The following is a 20,852-nucleotide window of genomic DNA, read 5'->3' on the forward strand; positions in this document are numbered from 1 at the left end:
CCCCTTCTACTATTTATTTACTAAGAGACAGAGTCTCACTCTGTCACTCAGGCCGGAGTGCAATGGCACGATCTCGGCTCACTGCAACCTCTGCCTCCTGGCTTCAAGCGATTCTCCTGCCTCAGCCTCCCAAGTAACTGGGATTACAAGGGTGTGCCACCACGCCCGGCTCATTTTTGTATTTTTAGTAGAGACGGAGTTTCACCATGTTGGCTAGGCTGGTCTCCAACTCCTGACCTCAGGTGATCTGCCCACCTCAGCCTCCCAAAGTGCTGGGATTACAGGCATGAGCCACCATGGTCGGCCCCCCTTTATAATTCAGACTGCTCCTTTTCTAACATCCCACATGCCTCCATACTGAGGGTTGAGAGTTAGTTTCTCTATATATCAAGATTCTCTTGGGAGCAAGCATCTAAAATCCATTCAAACTAATCTAAGCACAAAGCAAAAAAGGCAATAGTGAATGAAGCAATATTTAACAAGAGCAACAGAAAAAAAAAAAAAAGCCAATCGTGGGTTTCATTTGAAAATCCAAGAATTAAACTGGAGTTCAGGTATGGCTGGATCCAGACACTCAAGTACTGGGGTCAAAACTGCCTTTCACAGTCGCTCATTTCTGCACAATCTCTTTTGCACTGAACCTCATCTCATAAAGCCTCTCTTCTCTTTGTGGCAGTGTGAGCCCCATCTGCTCCATCTGCTCCGTCTGCTCGGCAATTCCAGCAGAAATAGAAAAACCTGTTTCCTGATGGTTGCAGCAAATGTCTCAGGGTTGATTCTCATTGGGCTAAATTAGGTAACGTGCCTTCCCTGAACCAATCACTGTGGCCAGGGAAGCAGACTCAACTGATTAGCCAGGTCTGGATCCTGTGTCCATCCCTGGAGCTGGTGAGGGCGGAGCAGTGGCTAAACCCTATTCAAATTAAATAGATGAAGAGGAGAGAGAAGTGGTTTCCCAAAAGAAAACAGAGTGGGGTACTGGGGTGAGCCGGGGAGCTGTGTGGATTCCTGGAGGAAGAGTGTTCTAAGCTGTGGGAACAACAGCAAGTGCAAAGGCCCTCAGGTGAGCAACTTGCCTGGCAAGTTCAAGGTTCAACAAGGCCACTTCTGCTATAGTATCCTCTTCCCTGCCAACCAAATGCAGAATAGTGGTCCAACACACACACACACACACACACACACACACACAGACAGACAGACAGTTCCTTATCCAACTGTAATTCTTTCATTATTGCTAGGTAACTTTGTACCTCTCCCTTCATAGTTGACTAGTTAACAACAACAACAACAAAAAACTATTTCTCGGCTCTTTTTAAAGTAGGTGTGATTGAATTAAAACATATTTACTTGACATAAGCCTAATTATTCATCAGTGGGGACCTGAAAAGGGAGTCAGAAAGGCCAAGAGGTTAGGGTGGAGTAGAGGGGGTGGGGGAAGGCAAGCTGGGGTGCAGAGGGTGCAGACTGGAGGAACGGGGGCGAGGTGGGGTATGGGACAGGGGCGGCAGGGAGGAGCTGGGGAGTGACAGGGAAGGGGAGGTGCCAGAGGGCCAGGGATTGTGTAACTGGGGTGGGGTTGGGAGTTGGAGGGTGGGGAGGGGAAGTAGGGTACTCTGTGAATACCTTAGAAGGGATAGAGGAGGCTAGGGGGTTGAAAGGGGTGGAATTGGGAGGTCGGAAGGGCCCAACTGGGGTTAGGAAATGGAAAGGTGAGAGGAGGTGGGGGTTAGAGGCTGGGGACTGGGGTGCAGAGAGCAGAGTGAACTGGGTGAGTTCAGAAGAGTACTGGCGTTGGCACTTTAGAGGCTGGGCCAGAGAAGGCGCGGCCAGGCGACGGTGCGGGCTCCACTGTCTAGGAAGTCCGCGGCGAGAGGCGTGGTTGGGGGGTGTGTATTACACGGTATCACCCCCTTTGCCTTTCCAAGTCTTTTCCCCTGGTTCCGCCTCCTTTTCAGGAGTGACATACCCTTCGCCCAATCAGAGCTGCGGGCCTGGCGCGGCACAGCCAACCGCACGGCGTGGGGAGGAGCTGGGGAGGGGGCTCGCAAGGCCAGGGGAGGGGGCTAGGGGCCTCCGAGGGCTCCGGAGCTGCGACCTGCGAGCCATGGCGCTGGGGCTGCAGCGCGCAAGGTACTGAAGTTCGGGGGCAGGAGTTCTGGGAATTGGGGGACTCTCCTCCTGGAGACCCCTGAGCTGGATTGTGGGGAGGCGGTTCGCGGGTGCGAAACAAGAACGCCCCGGGACGCGCAGATGGAGGCACATCCCCGCCGCACTCTCCACCCTTAGAGACTGCAGGGGTGGGGGATTCCCTATGTCTCTGGCTGCCCCGCTCCTCTGGCCAAGAGCGGCTTCGGGGTCCCCGATTTTTCGTTACCCAAGGCTCGCTTACCCTTCTGGTTGGGGGTGGAACTTGGGATTCCTGATAAATTAGGGGTGATTGCATTTGAGCAGTCCCCAGGCGGGAGGTATTCTCCCGCCACATATTGATCCCTCTGGCCTCTGAACTCCCCAAATTGAGGGTGTTCTTTTCCACCAGGTCCCTGGGATCCTAGGTGATATGGGATACCCCTAAATTGAGCCTTCCCACATATAGGGAGTCCCTTGGAATGGCATTCTTCTCCTGAGTTCAAGAGAGGAGAGATCTCCTCTGATAGTACCCTTCCTGATACAGTCTCCTAAATGTTGGGTTTCCCTAGAAATGGGCAGAGGGGAACCCCTTTCAGAAGCCATCTGGGACCCTTCCTAAGAGACGTTTTGTATCCTTTCAAAAGCCAGAGTCACTCCCTTAAATAACAGGGAAACAAGCTGGACCCACGTCCCAAAGTCCAGCCCCTCATCTCCCCCCTCCACCCCCATCCTGAGAGACAGGGGAGCCTCATTCAAGCTTTATTTTGGGGAGATTCCATGGCGGGGTGCTGTGAGCCTGCAGGCTGTGATGGGGGCGCCCCCTGCCGCAGTGCTCAGCTGGGGTCTTCCCGGGCAGAGGGTGGGTTTCTGGGTTCACCTCCCAGCAGGTGCAGCTCTGCTGGAACACAAGGAACCTGTGCCCTGGGGCCGCTGCCATGGGGTCTTATCTGACCATGTTCTCATGGGACTCTGGAAAATGTTCTAGGTCCTCAGCTTTCCCTGTCCAATGTGAGGCACCCAGTAAGCCTCACCTCCTTCTCTCCTCCCTGGTTTCTCAGGCCTGATTGGATCCGTGCACACCCCATGTTTCTAACCCCCCCATCCTCTCCCCCCTCCCCCACTCTATTCCAGGCCCTGGCTCTGGGCCTACCAGGGAACTCCATCCCACCCTTTTTGGGCCAGCTGTCGTCCCGCCCTTCTCAGCGCCCCCTCCTGGCTGGGTGGGGGCCCCTCTTGGCTGAGCTGGGGTGCTCCCCCCTCCCCACCCAAGGCCGGCCCTTTCCTGTGGAGTCATCTCACCGCCGCGCGCCACCCACTCGTAACTCGCACCCGGGTCCTGGCTGCGCTGCGTCCCCTCCTGCATCCCCTGGATGGCCCTTCAGCCAAAAAGGGCCTGGGCGATGGTGAGTGGGCCCCCCAAACCCCTTTTCCCCCTTCCCTTCCTCTAGCTGGGGCTGGCTGCCATCCCACTGTGGGCAAGGATGCTCTTGGGAAGTCCCTGGTGGGTATGGCTTGCAGCCCAGAGTGTCTAGTGAGGTACAAGGTTCCTGGAGAAGATAGGATTTTGGGGACCGGCACCCCACCAGATTACCATGTCCTTGGGAACAAGCAGAGTCAGGGGACAGAGAGACTCCCACAGACCCTCATGCCAAGTCCCTTTGCAAACCCAAACCCTGCGTCTGGTCTGTCAGGACAGCTCTGGGCAGTGCCAAGAGGCATCCTTGCCCAGCTACAACCTAGGCCCCCACCCACCAAATCCTCTGTGCTTTTCGTAAGACCCCCCAGTACCCAGCTGAGTGTCAGAAGAGAAAAGCCCAGAAGTAGCCCTGAATGTGGAGCAGGGACTCCCTGCTTTTATTACGCCTTCCTCACGGGTGGCAAGTTCTTCAGGGCAGGGAAGAGGTGAACTTCTCTCCTTCCTGGTTGGAGGGGGGCACTGGGCCCCAACCCCCATTCTCAGGCCTCACCCTGAGCCTTCCAGGCCCTGGCCCCACCCCCTGTTCTTGGCTGGAACACGGACGAAGGGTGGCAGGGTTCCAGCTGCACGTCCCAAGCTGGGCATAGTGCCAGGGGGCTGGACCAGGGCTGGGCATGGGGCCAGCTGGGGCGATCTGGAGGCAGCAGGGGTGTGACGGGGGAAGGGACTGAGGCTGCTAGGCAAAAGAGGGGCAGGGCAGGGGCCCCTTGGGCGGTGGGCACACCTACCAAGAGCACAGGCCCCAAAGTCAGGGTTCAAATCCCTTCTCACCCACTTCCTGGTGGCGTGGACTTGTATCAGTGACTGCTGCTCTGAGCCTCAGTTTCAGGTCCTGGAAATACGGGGAGGCCGGGCGCAGTGGCTCAGGCCTGTTATTCCAGCGCTTTGGGAGGCTGAGGTGGGCAGATTGCTTGAGTTCGAGGCGGGCCTGGGCAATATGGCAAAATCTCATCTATACTAGAAATACGCAGATCAGCCAGGTATGGTGGTGAGTGTCTGTAGTCCCAGCTACTCAGGAGGCTGAGGTGGGAGAATGGCTTGAGCCTGAGAAGCAGAGGTTGTAGTGAGCCAAGATCAGGCCACTGCACTCCAGCCTGGACAACAGAGCCCGACCTTGACTCAAAAAAAAAAAAAAAAAAAAAAAAAAAAAAATCAAAGAAAACTGGGGATCACACTCCCTTTCCACCATCCCAGATCAAGATGAGGAGCCAGTAGTGAGGCAGCAGATGGTCGGGGGCAGAACACCCAATAGGTGTGCCACAAAGTGAGTTCAAGTCAGAGTAGACAGACCTGGTTTGAATCCTGGCTCTGCTACTAAAAGCCGTGTGGCTTCAGGCAAGTTTCATCACCTCTTTGGGCTTCCTTCCTCATCCGGAAAATGGGGAAAGTCATTGCAGGAACATGGTCAGATTCACTGAGAAGTGGTTGAACATAGTTCAGTGTCGATGGAGGGCGCTGGGTTACTTGGGCTGGGGATACCATTGCTCCGACTCTCGGTTTCTGCCTGTTTGAAGGAGAAATCACTTTTCTTGCTCAGTAGGGTTGTAGTAAGGACTTAATGGGGTCTCTAGCTCCGTGAGTGTTCAACACACCAATGCTATCATTATTACAGTATCACTGTTATTCAGTCCTCCTTTTAAGATGCTTGCGTAAAAACCATGTAGGTAATTGCATGCACATACCACACTATGGGGAGGGTAACCCACAGGTTACTCTAAAGCCCAAGAAGCTCCTAAACCCATGCTTTCCACCTCTGACATACACAGAGGGAGAATAATAAGTCTAACCTTGGCTGGGCGCGGTGGCTCACGCCTGTAATCCTAACATTTTGGGAGTCCTAGGCAGGCAGATCACCTGAGGTCAGGAGTTCGAAACCAGCCTGGCCAACATAGTGAAACCCTGTCTCTACTAAAAATACAAAAATTACCCAGGCGTGGTGGCAGGCGCCTGTAATCCCAGCTACTCGGGAAGCTGAGACAGGAGAATCGCTTGAACTTGGGAGGCGGAGGTGACAGTGAGCCGAGATCGAGCCCCTGCACTCCAGCCTGGGCGACAGAGCACGATTACGTTCACACAGCTTATAAGTCGTCACACACCTTATAAATAGTGGAGCTTGTAAGTAGTGGAGCTTGTAAGTAGTGGAGCTTATAAGTAGTGGAGTTTATAAGTAGTAGAGTCAGGATTGGAACCCTGAGCCAGAGGAACTAGCCTCCAGTCTGTGAGATGGGAAAGACCCACACTTCCCAGTAGAACATCCAGAGGGCAGGCTGGGAGTTAGAAGGAGGGTCCCTCCGCAGCCACCAGCTGGCTCCTTCTATGGAAGAAGCAGCCCAGCCACAGAGGATTACAGAGCCCAGCTGCCTAGGAGGTGAGGCGCTGGCCCCACCTCCCTGCCGGTTCCCACTCCCTGTTCCCTCTGTCGGGCCCCCAGCACCGTGAGGCCCTCTCGCCCCCACCCTCTGGGCAGGAAGACAAACAGGGCTGGAACAGAACAGGACGGCATGTCCTCTCAGGCAGGCAGGACTGAGGCCCCTGCCCCCACCAGCCAGGAGGGAGGGGGCGGGGACAGGGGCAGTATCTCCCCTGCTCCAACCCTCCATCCAGCCTGCCCTCTTCTGTGCCTCCCACCCTGCTGTACTGAGGATTTTATTTTCCTTCTGCCTCCAGACAGGAAAATATCCCCTCGCCCTGGGTGGTGGGGCTACAGGTCTCTTGCCCGAGGCTGGGGTTGATGCCACCCCAGAAGCCGCCTCTGCTCTTGAATTTAGGAAGGGACAGTGACCCCTCCTAGAGGTTCTGCTTCCCTCAGATGGGTCCCAAGGAGGGGATGAGAAAAAGCCTGAAACTCACTGCCCAGATTCAAATCCCAGCTCTGCCAGTTGTTGGCTTTGGGGCTTCTTGGGCAAGGACTTCACCTTTCAGTCTCAGTCTCCCCATTGTAAAGTGGAAGTTTAAAATGTCCCCCTCCGCCGGGCACGGTGGCTCACGCCTGTAATCCCAGCACTTTGGGAGGCTGAGGTGGGCAGATCACTTGAGGTCAGGAGTTCGAGACCAGCCTGGCCAACATGGCGAAACCCCGTCTCTACTAAAAATACAAAAATTAGCCGGGCGTGGTGGCAAAGGCCTGTAATCCCAGCTACTCGGGAGGCTGAGGGAGGATAATTGAACCCGGGAGGCAGAGGTTGCAGTGAGCCGAGATCGTGCCATTATACTCCAGCCTGGACGACAGAGGGAAACTCCATCTCAAAAAAAAAAAAAAAAAATTAAAAATTAAAAAAATAAATAAAAAATAGAATGCCTCCCTCCTAGGGGTCCCCTGAGGATTGGATGAATACATATAAAATACATAGTACAGTAGCAAGCACACAAATGCTTAGCAAATGACAGCTGCCTCTTACTAATGGTAATATTTATCAATATTATAAATGTGGATGAGACTATATATATAATATACTACACTAGACTATATATACAATATACTAGATGTAATACATCATGTAATAATTTTTTATTTTTTCTATTTTTGCTAATTTGTTTTTTGTCTGTTTTGTTTTTTTCGGTTTCTGTTTTTGTTTGTGTTTTTGTTTTTTGTTTTTTTTTTTTTTGAGACGGAGTCTTGCTCTGTCATCCAGGCTGGAGTGCAGTGGCAAGATCTTGGCTCACTGCAACCTCCGCCTCCCAGGTTCAAGCGATTCTCCCGCCTCAGCCTTTCCAGTAGCTGGGACTACAAGGCACCCGCCACCATGCCCGGCTAATTTTTCGTATTTTTAGTAGAGACAGGGTTTCACTGGTTAGCCAGAATGGTCTCGATCTCCTGACCTCGTGATCCACCGGCCTCGGCCTCCCAAAGTGCTGGGATTACAGGCGTGAGCCACCGCGCCCGGCCTGTTTTTTGTCTTTTTTTTAGAGACAGCTGTCGCCCAGGATGGAGTGCAGGGGCACAAGCATAGCTCACTGTAACCTTGAACCTGGGTTCAAGTGATCCTCTGTCTCACCCTCCAAATTATAGCCGCTTCCGGCTGTAATTTTATATGAAAGTAAAGAAGCCGGGCGTGGTGGCTCACACCTGTAATCCCAGAATTTGGAGAGGCCAAGGTGGGAGGATCACTTGAGTTCAGGAGTTCAAGACCAGCCTGGACAATAAAATGACACACTGTCACTACAAAAAATACAAAAATTAGCTGGGTGTGCTGGTGCACACCTGTGGTCCCAGCTACATAAAGAGGCTGAGGCTGGAGGATGGCCTGAGCCTAAGATGTTGAGGCTGCAGTGAGCCATATTCATGCCATTGTACTCCAGCCTGGGCAACAGAGTGAGAGCCTGTCTCAAAAAAAAGAAAGAGAAGAAAAGAAAAAAGAAAAGAAAGGAAAAGAAAAGAAAAAAAAAAAAACTTTAGGTTCAGACAGACCTGGAGTTTGATTTTGAAGACAGTGGCAGAAACAGGGAGAAGAGCTAAAATCCTGGACATAAACCCAGGCCCATAGAGAGAGAAAATTTGAGAGTTTAGGTAGACTATTGTTTAAAGGCAGGCTTCCCTATTTGTGGGCAGGCACTGCACCTGTCTGATCCTCCGTGTCCTCATCTGTTCAATGGGGCGTTATCAACTTCCTTCTGGGTTGACTGAGCATTAGACGGGTTAACGTAAGTTTCACGCTTGGCACCAGGAGTGACAAAATAGTAAAAGCTGGATAGGTGGCAGATATTTCTCATAAAACGACACTTATTCTTCCAACCCCACATGCAAAATGTAGGTATTTGAAGTGGATTACAGGGCAGGGTGAGTGGTAAACAGAACAGGTTGCTTTGCTGTGTCACCCTGGCGGGTCCCTGCCCCTCTTAGGGCCCCTGTTCGTGGTTCGTCGTTAGACTTTGAGATCTATGTTCCAAGATTCACAGGATGGCTCAGTTGAAGTGAAAGGGCAGAGGAGGAGATTCTGGGAAACTGTAGGGCAGGGGGCCTGGGAGGCTTTAGGCCTCTCCTTCGTGGGCCCTCCCTTCTCTGGCCCTGGGCCAGCTCAGCCAGCCCCCTCCCAGCAGGGGCCCTCCCTGTCCCCTAGGCGTCCCTAGCCCGGGAAATAAACTGCAGATAAGTCAGGGAGGGGACAGAGCGGCTCTAGGCGCGCCACAGAGAGGAGCGAGGCGCAGGAGGCAGCATGGACTGGCAAGACCACAGGTAAATTCAGGGCTAGGAGGGCTCCACAGTGTAGCCGTCCCAGGCCCAGAAAGCGCCGCGAACTCGACAGGGCCACACATCGAGGCCTGCGCAGCTGCGGTCCAGCCCTCCACGAGCCCCAGCCCCAGGTGGCAGCTCCCCAGGTGCTCGTCCCGTCCTCCTCTTGTCTTTCCCGAGTCACCACCAGTGAACGCTGCCCATGCTCTCAGGTCGACCACCGAGCTGCGCAAGGAGAAGTCCCGGGATGCGGCCCGCAGCCGGCGCAGCCAGGAGACCGAGGTGCTGTACCAGCTGGCCCACACGCTGCCCTTCGCACGCGGCGTCAGCGCCCACCTGGACAAGGCTTCCATCATGCGCCTCACCATCAGCTACCTGCGCATGCACCGCCTCTGCACCGCAGGTGAGCCCCGCCCGTGGGAATACCCGTCTTGGCCAGGCCCCGCCCACATCCCATGGAGGCCCCTCCTCCGGGAAGCCGCATTCTGACAAAGCCCCGCCCCCTGGTGGACGTCTTCTCGGCGGAGCCCCACCCCCCTGGAATCCCACTTCCCAGGGGATACCCCGCCCCCTTTGAGTTACTGGCGTGCTGGGAGTCCCACCCCCTTAGAAGTCGATCACTTGTGAGGCCCCGCCCTCTGGAACGCGCCCTTTGGAAGCCCCGCCTCCTTAGGACTCGCAGAGAATCCCCTAACCCTTAAATCCTTAGGATTTCATCCTCTCGGGGACTCTCCCAGATGGATAGGCCCTGGTCTCGTAATACATCCACTGGGAGGCCACGCCGCCCAACTTTTCATTGCTGAACCTGAGAGTCCCTTGTCCCTTCCCCACCCCTCTAGTTCTACATCACTTGTTCTTTTAGTAGGCATCTCCTTGAATTTCCACCCAGTTAGAATTGCACCGTGCAGCGGGCTTTGCCACGCACGCACACACACACATACACTCACACATAAACCCCATGGAATCCCAGGACCCTGAAAGCGGGGGAGGTAGTGGTATTCTCTGGGAGGCTCTGCCCATTTGACTTGCCCCATAGAATTTTACTTTTCTTGGAGGCTTTACCCCCTTAGAAGTCTGTCCTCTGGGAGCCCCTGCTTCTCTGGAGTTCTGTCCCTCTGGAACATCCTGCCCTCCATGAGTGTTGAACCCCTTCGAGGCTTCCCCATCAGCTCTGTATTACAATTCCCCCTAGGCCCTGGCCCCTTCATATTTTGACCCTGGGGAGTTCCATCCACTTAGAATTCTGTCCTCCTAGGAGGCCCACCCACATCCTTAGAATTCCGTTCCCTTGGGAGACTCCTACTTCCTTAGAATTCTGCCCCCCGGGAGGCCCTGCTTCTAATTCCAGCGCTTCTTAGTCCTGCTTTCTTCCTTGGGAATCCAGGTCACTAGGATGTACCCCCACTCCCTCGGGGGTGCATGTAAGTTTCTCTGAATGAGGCAAGGCAGAGGGAGGCTAGCCCAGGGCCAGTTCATAATTCAGTCCATAACTGACTAGAGATGCCCCCATCCCCCCTGCCCCGGGCACCAGGGGAGTGGAACCAGGTGGGAGCAGGGGGAGAACCACTGGATGCCTGCTACCTGAAGGCCCTGGAGGGCTTCGTCATGGTGCTCACCACCGAGGGAGACATGGCTTACCTGTCGGAGAATGTCAGCAAACACCTGGGCCTCAGTCAGGTGAGAGGAGCTCCTGGCTCTGTGCCTGGCCCTGTACTGGTGATGCTGGGGATACAGTGGTGACCAGGACAGCCATAGCCCTACCTTTATGGGACTCACAGTACAAAGGGGATATAGGTATGTCACTAGACAGGAAGACCCAGAATGGTCAGGTCTGGGATGGGACAGTCTAGGGGGCTGTGGGAGCACAGGGGTGGGGTGTACCTGACCCAGCCTGGGTGGGAATGGAGGGCTTCCTGGAGGAGAAGACGTCTGAGCTGAAATCTGAAGAACTTAGCTGGTCAAAGGGGTATGGAGAATGGATGGGATCAGTGAAGGGCAGGAATGTACATGGCAGAGGGAACAGAGGAGGCAAAGGCCAAGAGGTGAGAAAGAAACAGGATAATTTGGGGAAATAAAGAAGTTGGCCATGGGCAGTGGCTCACACCTGTAATTCTAGCACTTTGAATGGCCAAGATGGGAGGATAGCTTAAGTTCAGGAGTTCAGTGTTTCACCTGGGCAACATGGCAAAACCTTGTCTCCACCAAAAATACAAAAATTTCGCCAGATGTGCTGGCACACGCCTGTGGTCCCAGCTACTTGGGAGGCTGGGGTGGGAAGATCATGTGAGCCTGGGAGGTGGAAGTTGCAGTAAGCCAAGATTGCACCAGTACACTACAGCCTGGGTGACAGAGCAAGATCCAGTCTCAAAAACAAACAAACAAACAAACAAACAAACAAAAGTTTATCCTCCTAGGTGCAGAGTGCAATAGGAGAAGCTGAGAGACAAAAGGCTAGAGAGGTCATCAGGGTAGCCTGTGGCCAAATGTAAGGCCAACTTAGCTTTATCTCCAGGACCCTGGGGAGCTATAGAAGGAGTTTAAGCAGTGGAGAGGTTGTGCCAGAGAGGTAGAATCAGATTTACATTTTTGAAAGATCCTCTAGGTACAGCATGGAGGTAGATTTGGAGGGAGTGAGATCAGAGGTTGAGAGATCAGCAATGGGTAGATGCCAATCTCAGGTGGGAGAAGAGGAACAGTGGCAGGGGCCATGGGGATGGAAAGATAAGAACAAGAGACATTTAGAAAGTAAAATTTACTTTTTTAATTAACATGGAAGGCTTCATGCATTTGCGTATCATCCTTGCACAGAGGCCATGCTAATCTTCTCTGTGTTATTCCAATTTTTAGCATACGTGCTGCCTAAGCGAGCGTAGAAAGTAGAACTAACTTTAATTCATCCTTATAGCAAGGCCTACAAGACAGTTCCCATTCTTTTTTTTTTTAATCTCAAATAAATGGGCGCAATAGTTGGTATCTGTTCCTTTTCTCTGCCTGGTTACCCCACTCCTGGTACCAATTTCTCTGTCAGTGTGAGTGAGCTTTTTGGACCCAGAGAGATGAATGTCCTGAGGTCCCAAAGCTAGGAAGTGGCACAGCCAGGATTCGACTCCAGCTACAAGAGATGTTGTCAGAGGAGCGAGATCGCCCTCTTTCCCTATTCACCAGCACCAGCACCATTCACATGGTGAGCCAATAGGGTCCACCTTCATCTGTGTCCCCTCCCAGCACCAGGCTCATTTCCTAAACTGAAATGAAGAGTTGGGTTTTCGGCCTGCCAGACAAGTGTGATTTGAATGGAGTCTCATCTCAGGGCCTTGCGCTTACTGTTCCCTCTTTCTGGAATACTCTTACTGCAGGGGGCCACAAGGCCTCCTCACTTGCTTTGTTCAGCAGTCTTTTTAAATGTCACCTCTTCAAAGAAACTGTCTAGACCACTGTCTCTAAAGCAGCCTCCCATCATTGCGTCACCTTGTCCTTCTTTTGTTTTCTTCGTGTTACTTGTTATATTGTTATTATCTGTTCTTTCATTCACTGTCTGTCTCACCCCACTGGCCAGTAAGCTCTTCAAGGCAGGGATTTGTGTGTGTGGTCACTGTGTCCATACCATTTAGAAGAGCCAGGTGCGGTAGCTCCCACGTATAATTCCAGTACTTTGGGAGGCCAAGGTGGGAGGATTGCTTGAGCTCGGGAGTTTGAGACCAGCCTGGGCAACATGATGAGACCCCCATCTCTACAAAAAATTTTTTTAAAAATTAGCCGAAAGCTGGATGTGGTGGCTCACGCCTATAATCCCAGCACTTTGGGAGGCCAAGGCAGGCAGATCACTTGAGTCAGGAGTTTGAGACCAGCCTGGCCAATATGGTGAAACCCCACCACTACTAAAAATACAAAAAGTAGCCAGATATGGTGGCACATGCCTATAATCCCAGCCACTCGGGAGGCTGAGGTGGGAGAATCGCTTGAACCAGGGAGGCGGAGGTTGCAATGAGCCAAGATTGTGCCATTGCACTCCAGCCTGGGCAACAGAGCGAGACTCCATTTCTATATATATATATATGTATATACAGGTGTGATGGCGTGTGACTGTAGTCCCAGCTACTGAGGAGGCTGAGGTGAGAGGATCAGATTGCTTGAGCCCACGAGGTTGAGGCTGCAGGAAGTTATGATCGCACCACTGCACCACTGCACTCCAGCCTGGGCAACAGAGCACGACCCATCTCAAAAAATAGATAGATAGATAAATAGATAGATAGATAGATAGATAGATAGATAGATAGATAGATAGATAATGGATGGATGGATGGATGGATGTATGGATGGATAGATAGATAGATAGATAGATAGATAGATAGATAGATAGATAGATAGATGAGGGCCTGGCACTTGGTACGTGCTGAATAAATGCTTGCTGAGTGGATGGATGGATGGATGGACAAATGGATGGATACATGAATGGGGAGACTGGTGAAATCAATCAGGCCGGCGAACTGGAGCAGGGGAATGAGGATGGGATGGAGGAGATGGGTGAGAGGCCCTGGTAGACCCCAACCCCTCTCATCCCCGGCAGCTGGAGCTCATCGGACACAGCATCTTTGATTTCATCCACCCCTGTGACCAAGAGGAGCTTCAGGACGCCCTGACCCCCCAACAGAGTGAGTTCCCCAGAAGCGTCTGTCCTCACCACACAGAGGAGGAAGCTGAGGCTCCACCCCTCCCTCAGCATATCCCCTCCTCCTCTGGAACACCAGACAAAGACAAGTAGGAAGAGGAGAGATGGCCCTGCCCTGGGGGGTCTGACGGGACACAGCCCTGCCCTGGGGGGTCTGAGGGGACACATACTACCCCTGGGGGATCCTCTCTGGTTCCAGAGAGGGTCTGAACCCTCTCTGGAAGGTTCAGACCTTCCAGAGGCCTGAGCAGCCAGGGTGCCGGAGGGCACTGGGCCTGTGTGCAACTGCCTGTGACCTCCCCCCTGCCCCCGGGCCTCCCCAGCCCTGTCCAGGAGGAAGGTGGAGGCCCCCACAGAGCGGTGCTTCTCCTTGCGCATGAAGAGTACGCTCACCAGCCGCGGGCGCACCCTCAACCTCAAGGCGGCCACCTGGAAGGTGCGCGGGGCCGGGCCAGAGGAGGGCGTGGATGCTGGGGCTGCCAGGGCTGCTGGGGCTGGGTGTGAGCCCCGAAAGATCTCGAAGGGTGCTGGAGTCCAGGCATCTCCTGGCCTGGGGACTGTGCGGGGCTCACTCAGGTCAGGTCTAGTGGGTCCTCAGTGCATCGAGGAGCATGGGTGTCTGTGGAGTTGGGACCTGGGGCTCCTGTAAACTCTCTTAGGAGGGGTTCCTATGGGCCTGGGGCTGGGGATCCTCAGCCCCTTTGAACCTGGAGTCTTCATGGGGTTGGAATCTCAGCTCCCTGATGGGCCCACAGGATGCATCTTTCAGCCTCATGGGTGGTCTCAGGCCCGGAGGCACCACTGCCTTGTCCCCGCTTCTCGGCCCCCAGGTGCTGCATTGCTCTGGACATATGAGGGCCTACAAGCCCCCTGCACAGACTTCTCCAGCTGGGAGCCCCGACTCAGAGCCGCCACTGCAGTGCCTGGTGCTCATCTGCGAAGCCATCCCCCACCCAGGCAGCCTGGAGCCCCCGCTGGGCCGGGGGGCCTTCCTCAGCCGCCACAGCCTGGACATGAAGTTCACCTACTGTGATGACAGGTGGGCAGGGGCCCACTTCCCTCTGCCCAGGTTCAAGTGTGCTGTCCTCCCCACCTCCACACCCCCACATTTCTCTCACTCCTCTGTCTCTCTCACTTCATCCATCTTTCTCTCTGTGTGTGCCTGCCTGTCTCTGAATTTTCTGTGTGTCTTTTATATCTTTTCTTTTTTCGTAAAAATGCTGTCTTGCCATTTGCCCAGACTGCTCTCAAACTCCTGGGCTCAAGCCATCCTCCCGCCTCGGCCTCCCAAAGTGTTGGGATTACAGGCATGAGCCACCGCACCCAGCCTCCTTTTATCTTTCGTTCTCTCTCTGTCTCTGAGTCTTTCTCTTAGGGTCTATCTCTCTTTGTCCCTTTTCTTAAATGAGTCAATTTGTGTCAAGCAGTTAGTATGGTGCCAGCGCACAGGAAGCACTCGATAAATTGTCATTAAGCCAGGCCCAGTGGCTCACACCTGCAATACCAGCACTTAGGGAGGCCAATATGGGAGAATTGCTTGAGACCAGGAGTTCAAGACCACCTTGGACAATATACGGAGACCCCGTCTCTACAAAAAAATTAGCCAGGCGGGGCTGGGCACGGTGGCTCCTGCCTGTAATCCCAGCACTTTGGGAGGCCAAGGCGGGTGGATCACCTGAGGTCAGGAGTTCAAGACCAGCCTGGCCAACATGATGAAACCTCGTCTCTACTAAAAATACAAAAATTAGCTGGGCGTGGTGGTGCATGCCTGTAATCCCAGCTACTCGGGAGACTGAGACAGGAGAATCGCTTGAGCTGGGGAGGCAGAGGTTACAGTGAGCTGAGATTGCTCCTTTGCACTCCAGCCTGAGTGACAGAACAAGACTCCGTCTCAAAAAAAAAAAAAAAAAATTAGCTTGGCGGGTGGCACATGCCTTTGGTCCCAGCCACACAGGAGGCTGAGGTGGGAAGAATACTTGAGCCCAGGAGGTTGAGGCTGCAGTTAGCCATGATTGCACCATTGCACTCCAGCCTGGGCAACAGAATGAGACGCTGTCTCTAAAAAAATAATAATGATAAATAAAATAAACTGTTATTTGTTCGCCCTCTATCCTTCCTTTCATCTCTTTTTCTCTTCAACTCTCTTCCTTCTGTCCTTCTCTTCCTTCTTCTGTCTTATCCCTCGCCCTGGTGTCGTGTGTAGGAACGGTGACTCTGGATTCAGCCTGGTTGGGTGTTGGTCTTGGCTGCATATCCTTAGCCAAATGACTTCAACTCTCTGTGCCGCAATTTCCTCACCTATCCTGTGGAATCATAATAGAACCTGCCTTGTACGGTCATTCTGAGCAGCTCAGTGAGTTTCCCAGTGCAAAGCACAAGTGTCTAATTTTTAAATCATTATTGTCATCCTTACTTTGTTGTTGTTCTTGCTCTGTCGCCCAGGCTGGAGTGCAGTGGCAGGATCTTGGCTCACTGCAACGTCCACCTCCCGGGTTCAAGTGATTCTCCTCCCTCAGCCTCCTGAGTATCTGGGATCCCAGGCGCCTACCACAATGCCTGGCTACTTTTTGTATTTTTAGTAGAGATGAGGTTTTACGATTTTGGCCAGGCTGGTCTTGAACTCCTGACCTCAGGTGATCCGCCCACCTCGGCCTCCCAAAGTGCTGGGATTACAGGCGTGAGCCCCTGCACCTGGCCTATCATCCTCATTACTCTTTATTTTCATTCTTCTCTTTCTTTTTGTGTTCTTTTCTTCCCCTCTCTTCCTCTGCTATGTCATGCATGTTGTCTCTTTTTCTCTCTTTTCTTAGCTCTTCTTCCCATCTCCATGTATTAGTTCCCTATTACTGCTGTATTTTATTACCACAAACTCAGTGGCTCCAAACAATACAAACTCACTGTCTCACCATTCTGGAGGTCAGAAATTTGAAATTAGGCCAGGTATGGTGGCTCACACCTGTAATCTCAGCACTTTGGGAGATCAAGGCGGGAGGATGACTTGAGGCCAGGAGTTCCAGATCAGCCTGGACAGCATAGTGAGACCCCATCTTAAAGAAAGAAAAATAAATTAGTAATGAGTCTTACAGGCAAAATTAAGGCTGTGTTCCTTCTGGAGGCTCCAGGAAAGAATCTGTTTCCATGCCTTTTCCAGCTCCTACAGCAGGGCCCACCTGCATCCATCTCCCCATCTCAAGACTAAGGCAGGCCGGGCGAGGCGGCTGACACCTGTAATCTCATCTCTTGGGGAGGCTAAGGCAGGAAGATTGAGGCCAGGGGTTCAAGACCAGACTAGGCAACATAGTGAGACCCCATTTCTACCAAAAAAAAAAAATGTAAAAAGTAGCCAGACAGGGTACACACCTGTAGTCCCAGCTACTCAGGAGGCTGAGTCAGGGGGATTGCTTGAGCCTGGGAGGTCAAGTCTGTGGTGAGCCATGATTGCACCACTGCACTCTAGCCTGGGTGACAGAGCGAGAGCCTGCCTCAGAAAACAAGCAACAGCCGGGTACAGTGGCTCACGCCTGTAATCCCAGCACTTTGGGAGGCGGAGGCAGGTGGATCATGAGGTCAGGAGATCGAGACCATCCCGGCTAACATGGTGAAACCCCATCTCTACTAAAAAAATACAAAAAATATTAGCCCGGCGTGGTTGCGGGCGCCTGTAGTCCCCTACTAGCTACTAGGGTGGCTGAGGCAGGAGAAAGGTGTGAACCCAGGAGGCGGAGCCTGCAGTGAGCCGAGATCATGCCACTGCACTCCAGCCTGGGTGACAGGGCGAGACTCCGACCAAAAAAAAAAACTTCCAATGTCATCATATCTGCAAAGTCCCTTTTGCCATGTAAGATACCATATCTACAGATTCTGGGAATTAGGATGTAGACATCTTTGGGGGTCATTATTCAACCCACCGCACTCCTCTTACTCTGTTTCTTACTCCTTTTCTCTGGGTTACGATCCTGTCTCTTGACATCTTACTGGCTTTGTTCCCGTGTCCTCTGCTGCCACTTCCCTCTACCTACCCTCCCTCTCAGCCAGTAGCATCCTGACCAGACCCCACTCTGCCCCACCCCCAGGATCGCAGAAGTGGCCGGCTACAGTCCCGATGACCTGATCGGCTGTTCCGCCTACGAGTACATCCACGCGCTGGACTCCGATGCGGTCAGCAAGAGCATCCACACCTGTATGTATCCCATTTCCCCAGGCGTGGAGCCAGCTGCCGCATGGCCCCCAGCCAGCACCAGGACCCCCCAGCTCTCCACACCCCAGGATGCCCTCCCTCCCTACCTCAACACCAGCTCCCTGCTCCCCAAGCCCCAGGGAACTGTCTCCTTCCCTACCCCCTCATACCCAGCCCCCAGATCTTTCTCTCCTCAGTTGCCCCCTTGGTGGCTCTGACCCCTCCCGATCCCCCTCCTCAGTGCTGACCAAGGGCCAGGCAGTAACAGGGCAGTATCGCTTCCTGGCCCGGAACGGTGGCTACCTGTGGACCCAGACCCAGGCCACAGTGGTGTCAGGGGGACGGGGCCCCCAGTCGGAGAGTATCGTCTGTGTCCATTTTTTAATCAGGTAAGCAGGAGGAGGGGTTGGAGTGGCTGTGTGTGGGCCTGATCGGCACGTGTGGACAGGTGTATGTGTGTGTGTGTGCATATGAGCATGCACGTGTATCACGCATAAGTGTATGTGAGGGAGTGTGGACATGTACACATATGAGGAATGTGTGTCACCATGTAAATGCCGGTGTGTGTGTCTGCATGGACACAGGTATGTGTATGGGTGTGTACTGTTAATTTTTATTATTTTATTTATTTATTTATTTATTGCATGAACCTCTGCTTAAGTGAACCATTAATTCAAATTAAAAAGGGCTCTTTGTTTGGCCTGGCATGGTGGCTCATACCTGTAATCCTAGCACTTTGGGAGCCTGAGGTGGGCGGATTGCCTGAGCTCAGGAGTTCGAGACCAGCCTGGGCAACATGACGAAATGCTGTCTCTACCAGTAATACCAAAAATTAGCCGGGTGTGGTAACACATGCCTGTAATCCCAACTACTCAGGAGGCTGAGGCACGAGAATCGTTTGAACCCAGGAAGTGGAGGTTGCAGTGAGCCGAGATTAGATTGTGTCAGTGCACTCTGACCTCGGCAACAGAGTTAGACTCTGTCTCAAACAAACAAACAAACAGAAGGACTCTCTATTCAAGTTAAAATAATAAATGTAACAGAATCATGGGGTCTTTTTTGCTTTTTAAAATTTGATGTGTGGCTCACTCCTGTAATCCCAGAACTTTGGGAGGCCAAGGGAGGAGGATTGCTAGAGCCTCAGGGTTCAAGACCAGCCTGGGCAAAGTGGTTAGGACCCATTCTCAAAAAAACCCAAAAAACCTGAAAACAAACCAAAAAAAAACCCCACACACACGAGAAGATATATATGTGGTTTGCATATGGTAAATTCCCTTTATGGTACACGGTTCTATGAATTTTTGACACATGCATGCAATTGTGTAACCACTATCATAATCCAGCTTTGACCAATTAGTGTGATTGTAATAGTGGTTACACAATTACCACAATTTTTTTTTTTTGAGACAGAGTTTTACTCTTGTCACTCAGGCTGGAGAGCACTGGCACGATCTTGGCTTAGTTCAACCTCTGCCTCCCGGGTTCAAGCCATTCTCCTGCTTCAGCCTCCCAAGTAGCTGGAATTACAGGCATGCAACAACACGCCCAGTTAGTTTTTATATTTTTAATAGAGAAGGAGTTTCACCAGGTTGGTCAGGCTGGTCTCGAACTCCTGACCTCAGGTGATCCACCCGCCTCAGCCTCCCAAAGTGCTAGGATTACAGGCGTGAGCCACCGCACCTGGCCCATGTTGTGGTTTATATCAGTAGTTCCTTTGTAAATAGTGAATAGCATTCCACGGTGTGACTGGAGCACAGTTTTTTTATCCTTTCACCAGTTGGAAGATGTTGGGCTGTTTCCAAGTTTGGGTGATTACAAAAAACCAGCTACTGTAAACATTCTCATACAAGATTTTATGAGATCACATGTTTTCATTTCTCTTGGGTAAACAGCTAGGATTGGAATGAATGGGTTATACAGCAAGTGTGTATTTAATGTAAGAAACTGCCATGGCTGAGTGCAGTGACTCACACCTGTAATCCCAGCCCTTTGGGAAGCCAAGGAAGGAGGATTGCTAGAGCCCCAGAGGTGAAGACCAGCCTGGGCAAAGTAGTTAAGACCCAATCTCAAAAAAAAAAAAAAAAAAAAAAAAAAAAAAAAAACCTGAAAACAAACAAACAAACAAAAAAACACAAAAAGATATATGGTTTTCATGCAGTAAATTCTCTTTATGGTACACAGTTCTGTGAATTTTGACACATGCATGCAATTGTGTAACCACTATCACAATCCAGCTGTTGACCAATTAGTGTGATTGTAATAGTGGTTACACAATTACCACGATTTTTTTTTTTTCTTTTTTTGAGACAGAGTTTTGCCCTTGTCACTCAGGCTGGAGTGCACTGGCATGATCTCAGCTCACTTCAACCTCAACCTCCTGGGTTCAAGCAATTCTCCTGCTTCAGCCTCCTGAGTAGCTGAGATTATAGGTGCCCGCCATCAAGCCCAGCTAATTTTTGTATTTTTAGTAGAGTCGGGGTTTCACCGTGTTGGCTAGGCTGGTCTTGAACTCCCGACCTCAGGTGATCCACCCGCCTCAGCCTCCCAAAGTGCTGGGATTATAGGCATGAGCCACCACATCCGGCCATTACCATGATTTTTTACACAAAAATATTCTCTTGTAGTAAACCCCTCCCACACTCCCATGTCCCTGGCAACCACTGTCCTCAGAACCCAGAGTTTTGCTTTTTCCAGAGGGTCACATACAAGGAATCGTACAGTATGTAGCCGTTTGGGCCTGGCTCATACTTAGCATGATATATTTAAATTTCCTCCCTGTTGTGGTTTTTCTTTCTTGTTTTGTTTTGTTTTTTTTGAGACAGAGTCTCATTCTGTTGCCCAGGAGTGCACTGGTGCAATCTTGGCTCACTGTAGCCTCTGCCTCCTAGGTTCGAGTGATTCTCCTCCCTCAGCCTCCCAAGTAGCTGGGATTACAGGCATGCACCAACACGCCTAGCTAATTTTTATATTTTTAATAGAGAAGGAGTTTCACCAGGTTGGCCAGGCTGGTCTCCAACTCCTGACCTCAGGTGATCCACTCGCCTCAGCCTCCCAAGGTGCTGGGATTACAGACGTGAGCCACCGCGCCTGGCCCATGTTGTGGTTTATATCAGTAGTTCCTTTGTAAATAGTGAATAGTATTCCATGGTATGAATGGAGCACAGTTTTTTTATCCTTTCACCAGTTGGAAGATGTTGGGCTGTTTCCAAATTTGGATGATTACAAAAAACCA

The 20,852-nt window shown here is 52.0% G+C and overlaps 1 protein-coding gene and 1 non-coding gene across 43 annotated transcripts in view; one reads left to right on the plus strand and one right to left on the minus strand.

The window, feature by feature from the left end:
• The first annotated feature begins 2,075 nt into the window (after positions 1-2,075).
• HIF3A (hypoxia inducible factor 3 subunit alpha) overlaps positions 2,076-20,852 on the plus strand; it is a 46,308-nt gene continuing 27,531 nt past the window's right edge. For 9 of the 42 annotated variants that reach the window (XR_012427739.1, XM_074023945.1, XM_074023947.1 and 6 more), the window contains exons 1-8: positions 2,076-2,130; positions 3,259-3,530; positions 8,987-9,177; positions 13,342-13,426; positions 13,767-13,879; positions 14,274-14,482; positions 17,517-17,623; positions 17,862-18,009. Coding sequence is in view for 36 of the 42 variants with exons in the window: in XM_074023945.1 (XP_073880046.1) it covers positions 2,105-2,130; positions 3,259-3,530; positions 8,987-9,177; positions 13,342-13,426; positions 13,767-13,879; positions 14,274-14,482; positions 17,517-17,623; positions 17,862-18,009 (1,151 nt within the window). In the remaining 6 variants the exon portion in view is untranslated. Of the gene's footprint in view, positions 2,131-3,258; positions 3,531-8,708; positions 8,778-8,986; positions 9,178-10,305; positions 10,452-13,341; positions 13,427-13,766; positions 13,880-14,273; positions 14,483-17,516; positions 17,624-17,861; positions 18,010-20,852 lie in introns of those variants that run through there. The other 33 variants (XR_012427738.1, XM_065534643.2, XM_065534647.2 and 30 more) reach the window with 10 other exon arrangements.
• Positions 11,538-11,641, minus strand: LOC123570411 (U6 spliceosomal RNA). The gene has a single exon (XR_006694593.1). It is a non-coding gene; the product is annotated as a U6 spliceosomal RNA (small nuclear RNA).

This window comes from Macaca fascicularis, chromosome 19 (genome assembly GCF_037993035.2).
Source record: "Macaca fascicularis isolate 582-1 chromosome 19, T2T-MFA8v1.1".
NCBI classification, from domain to species: domain Eukaryota; kingdom Metazoa; phylum Chordata; class Mammalia; order Primates; family Cercopithecidae; genus Macaca; species Macaca fascicularis.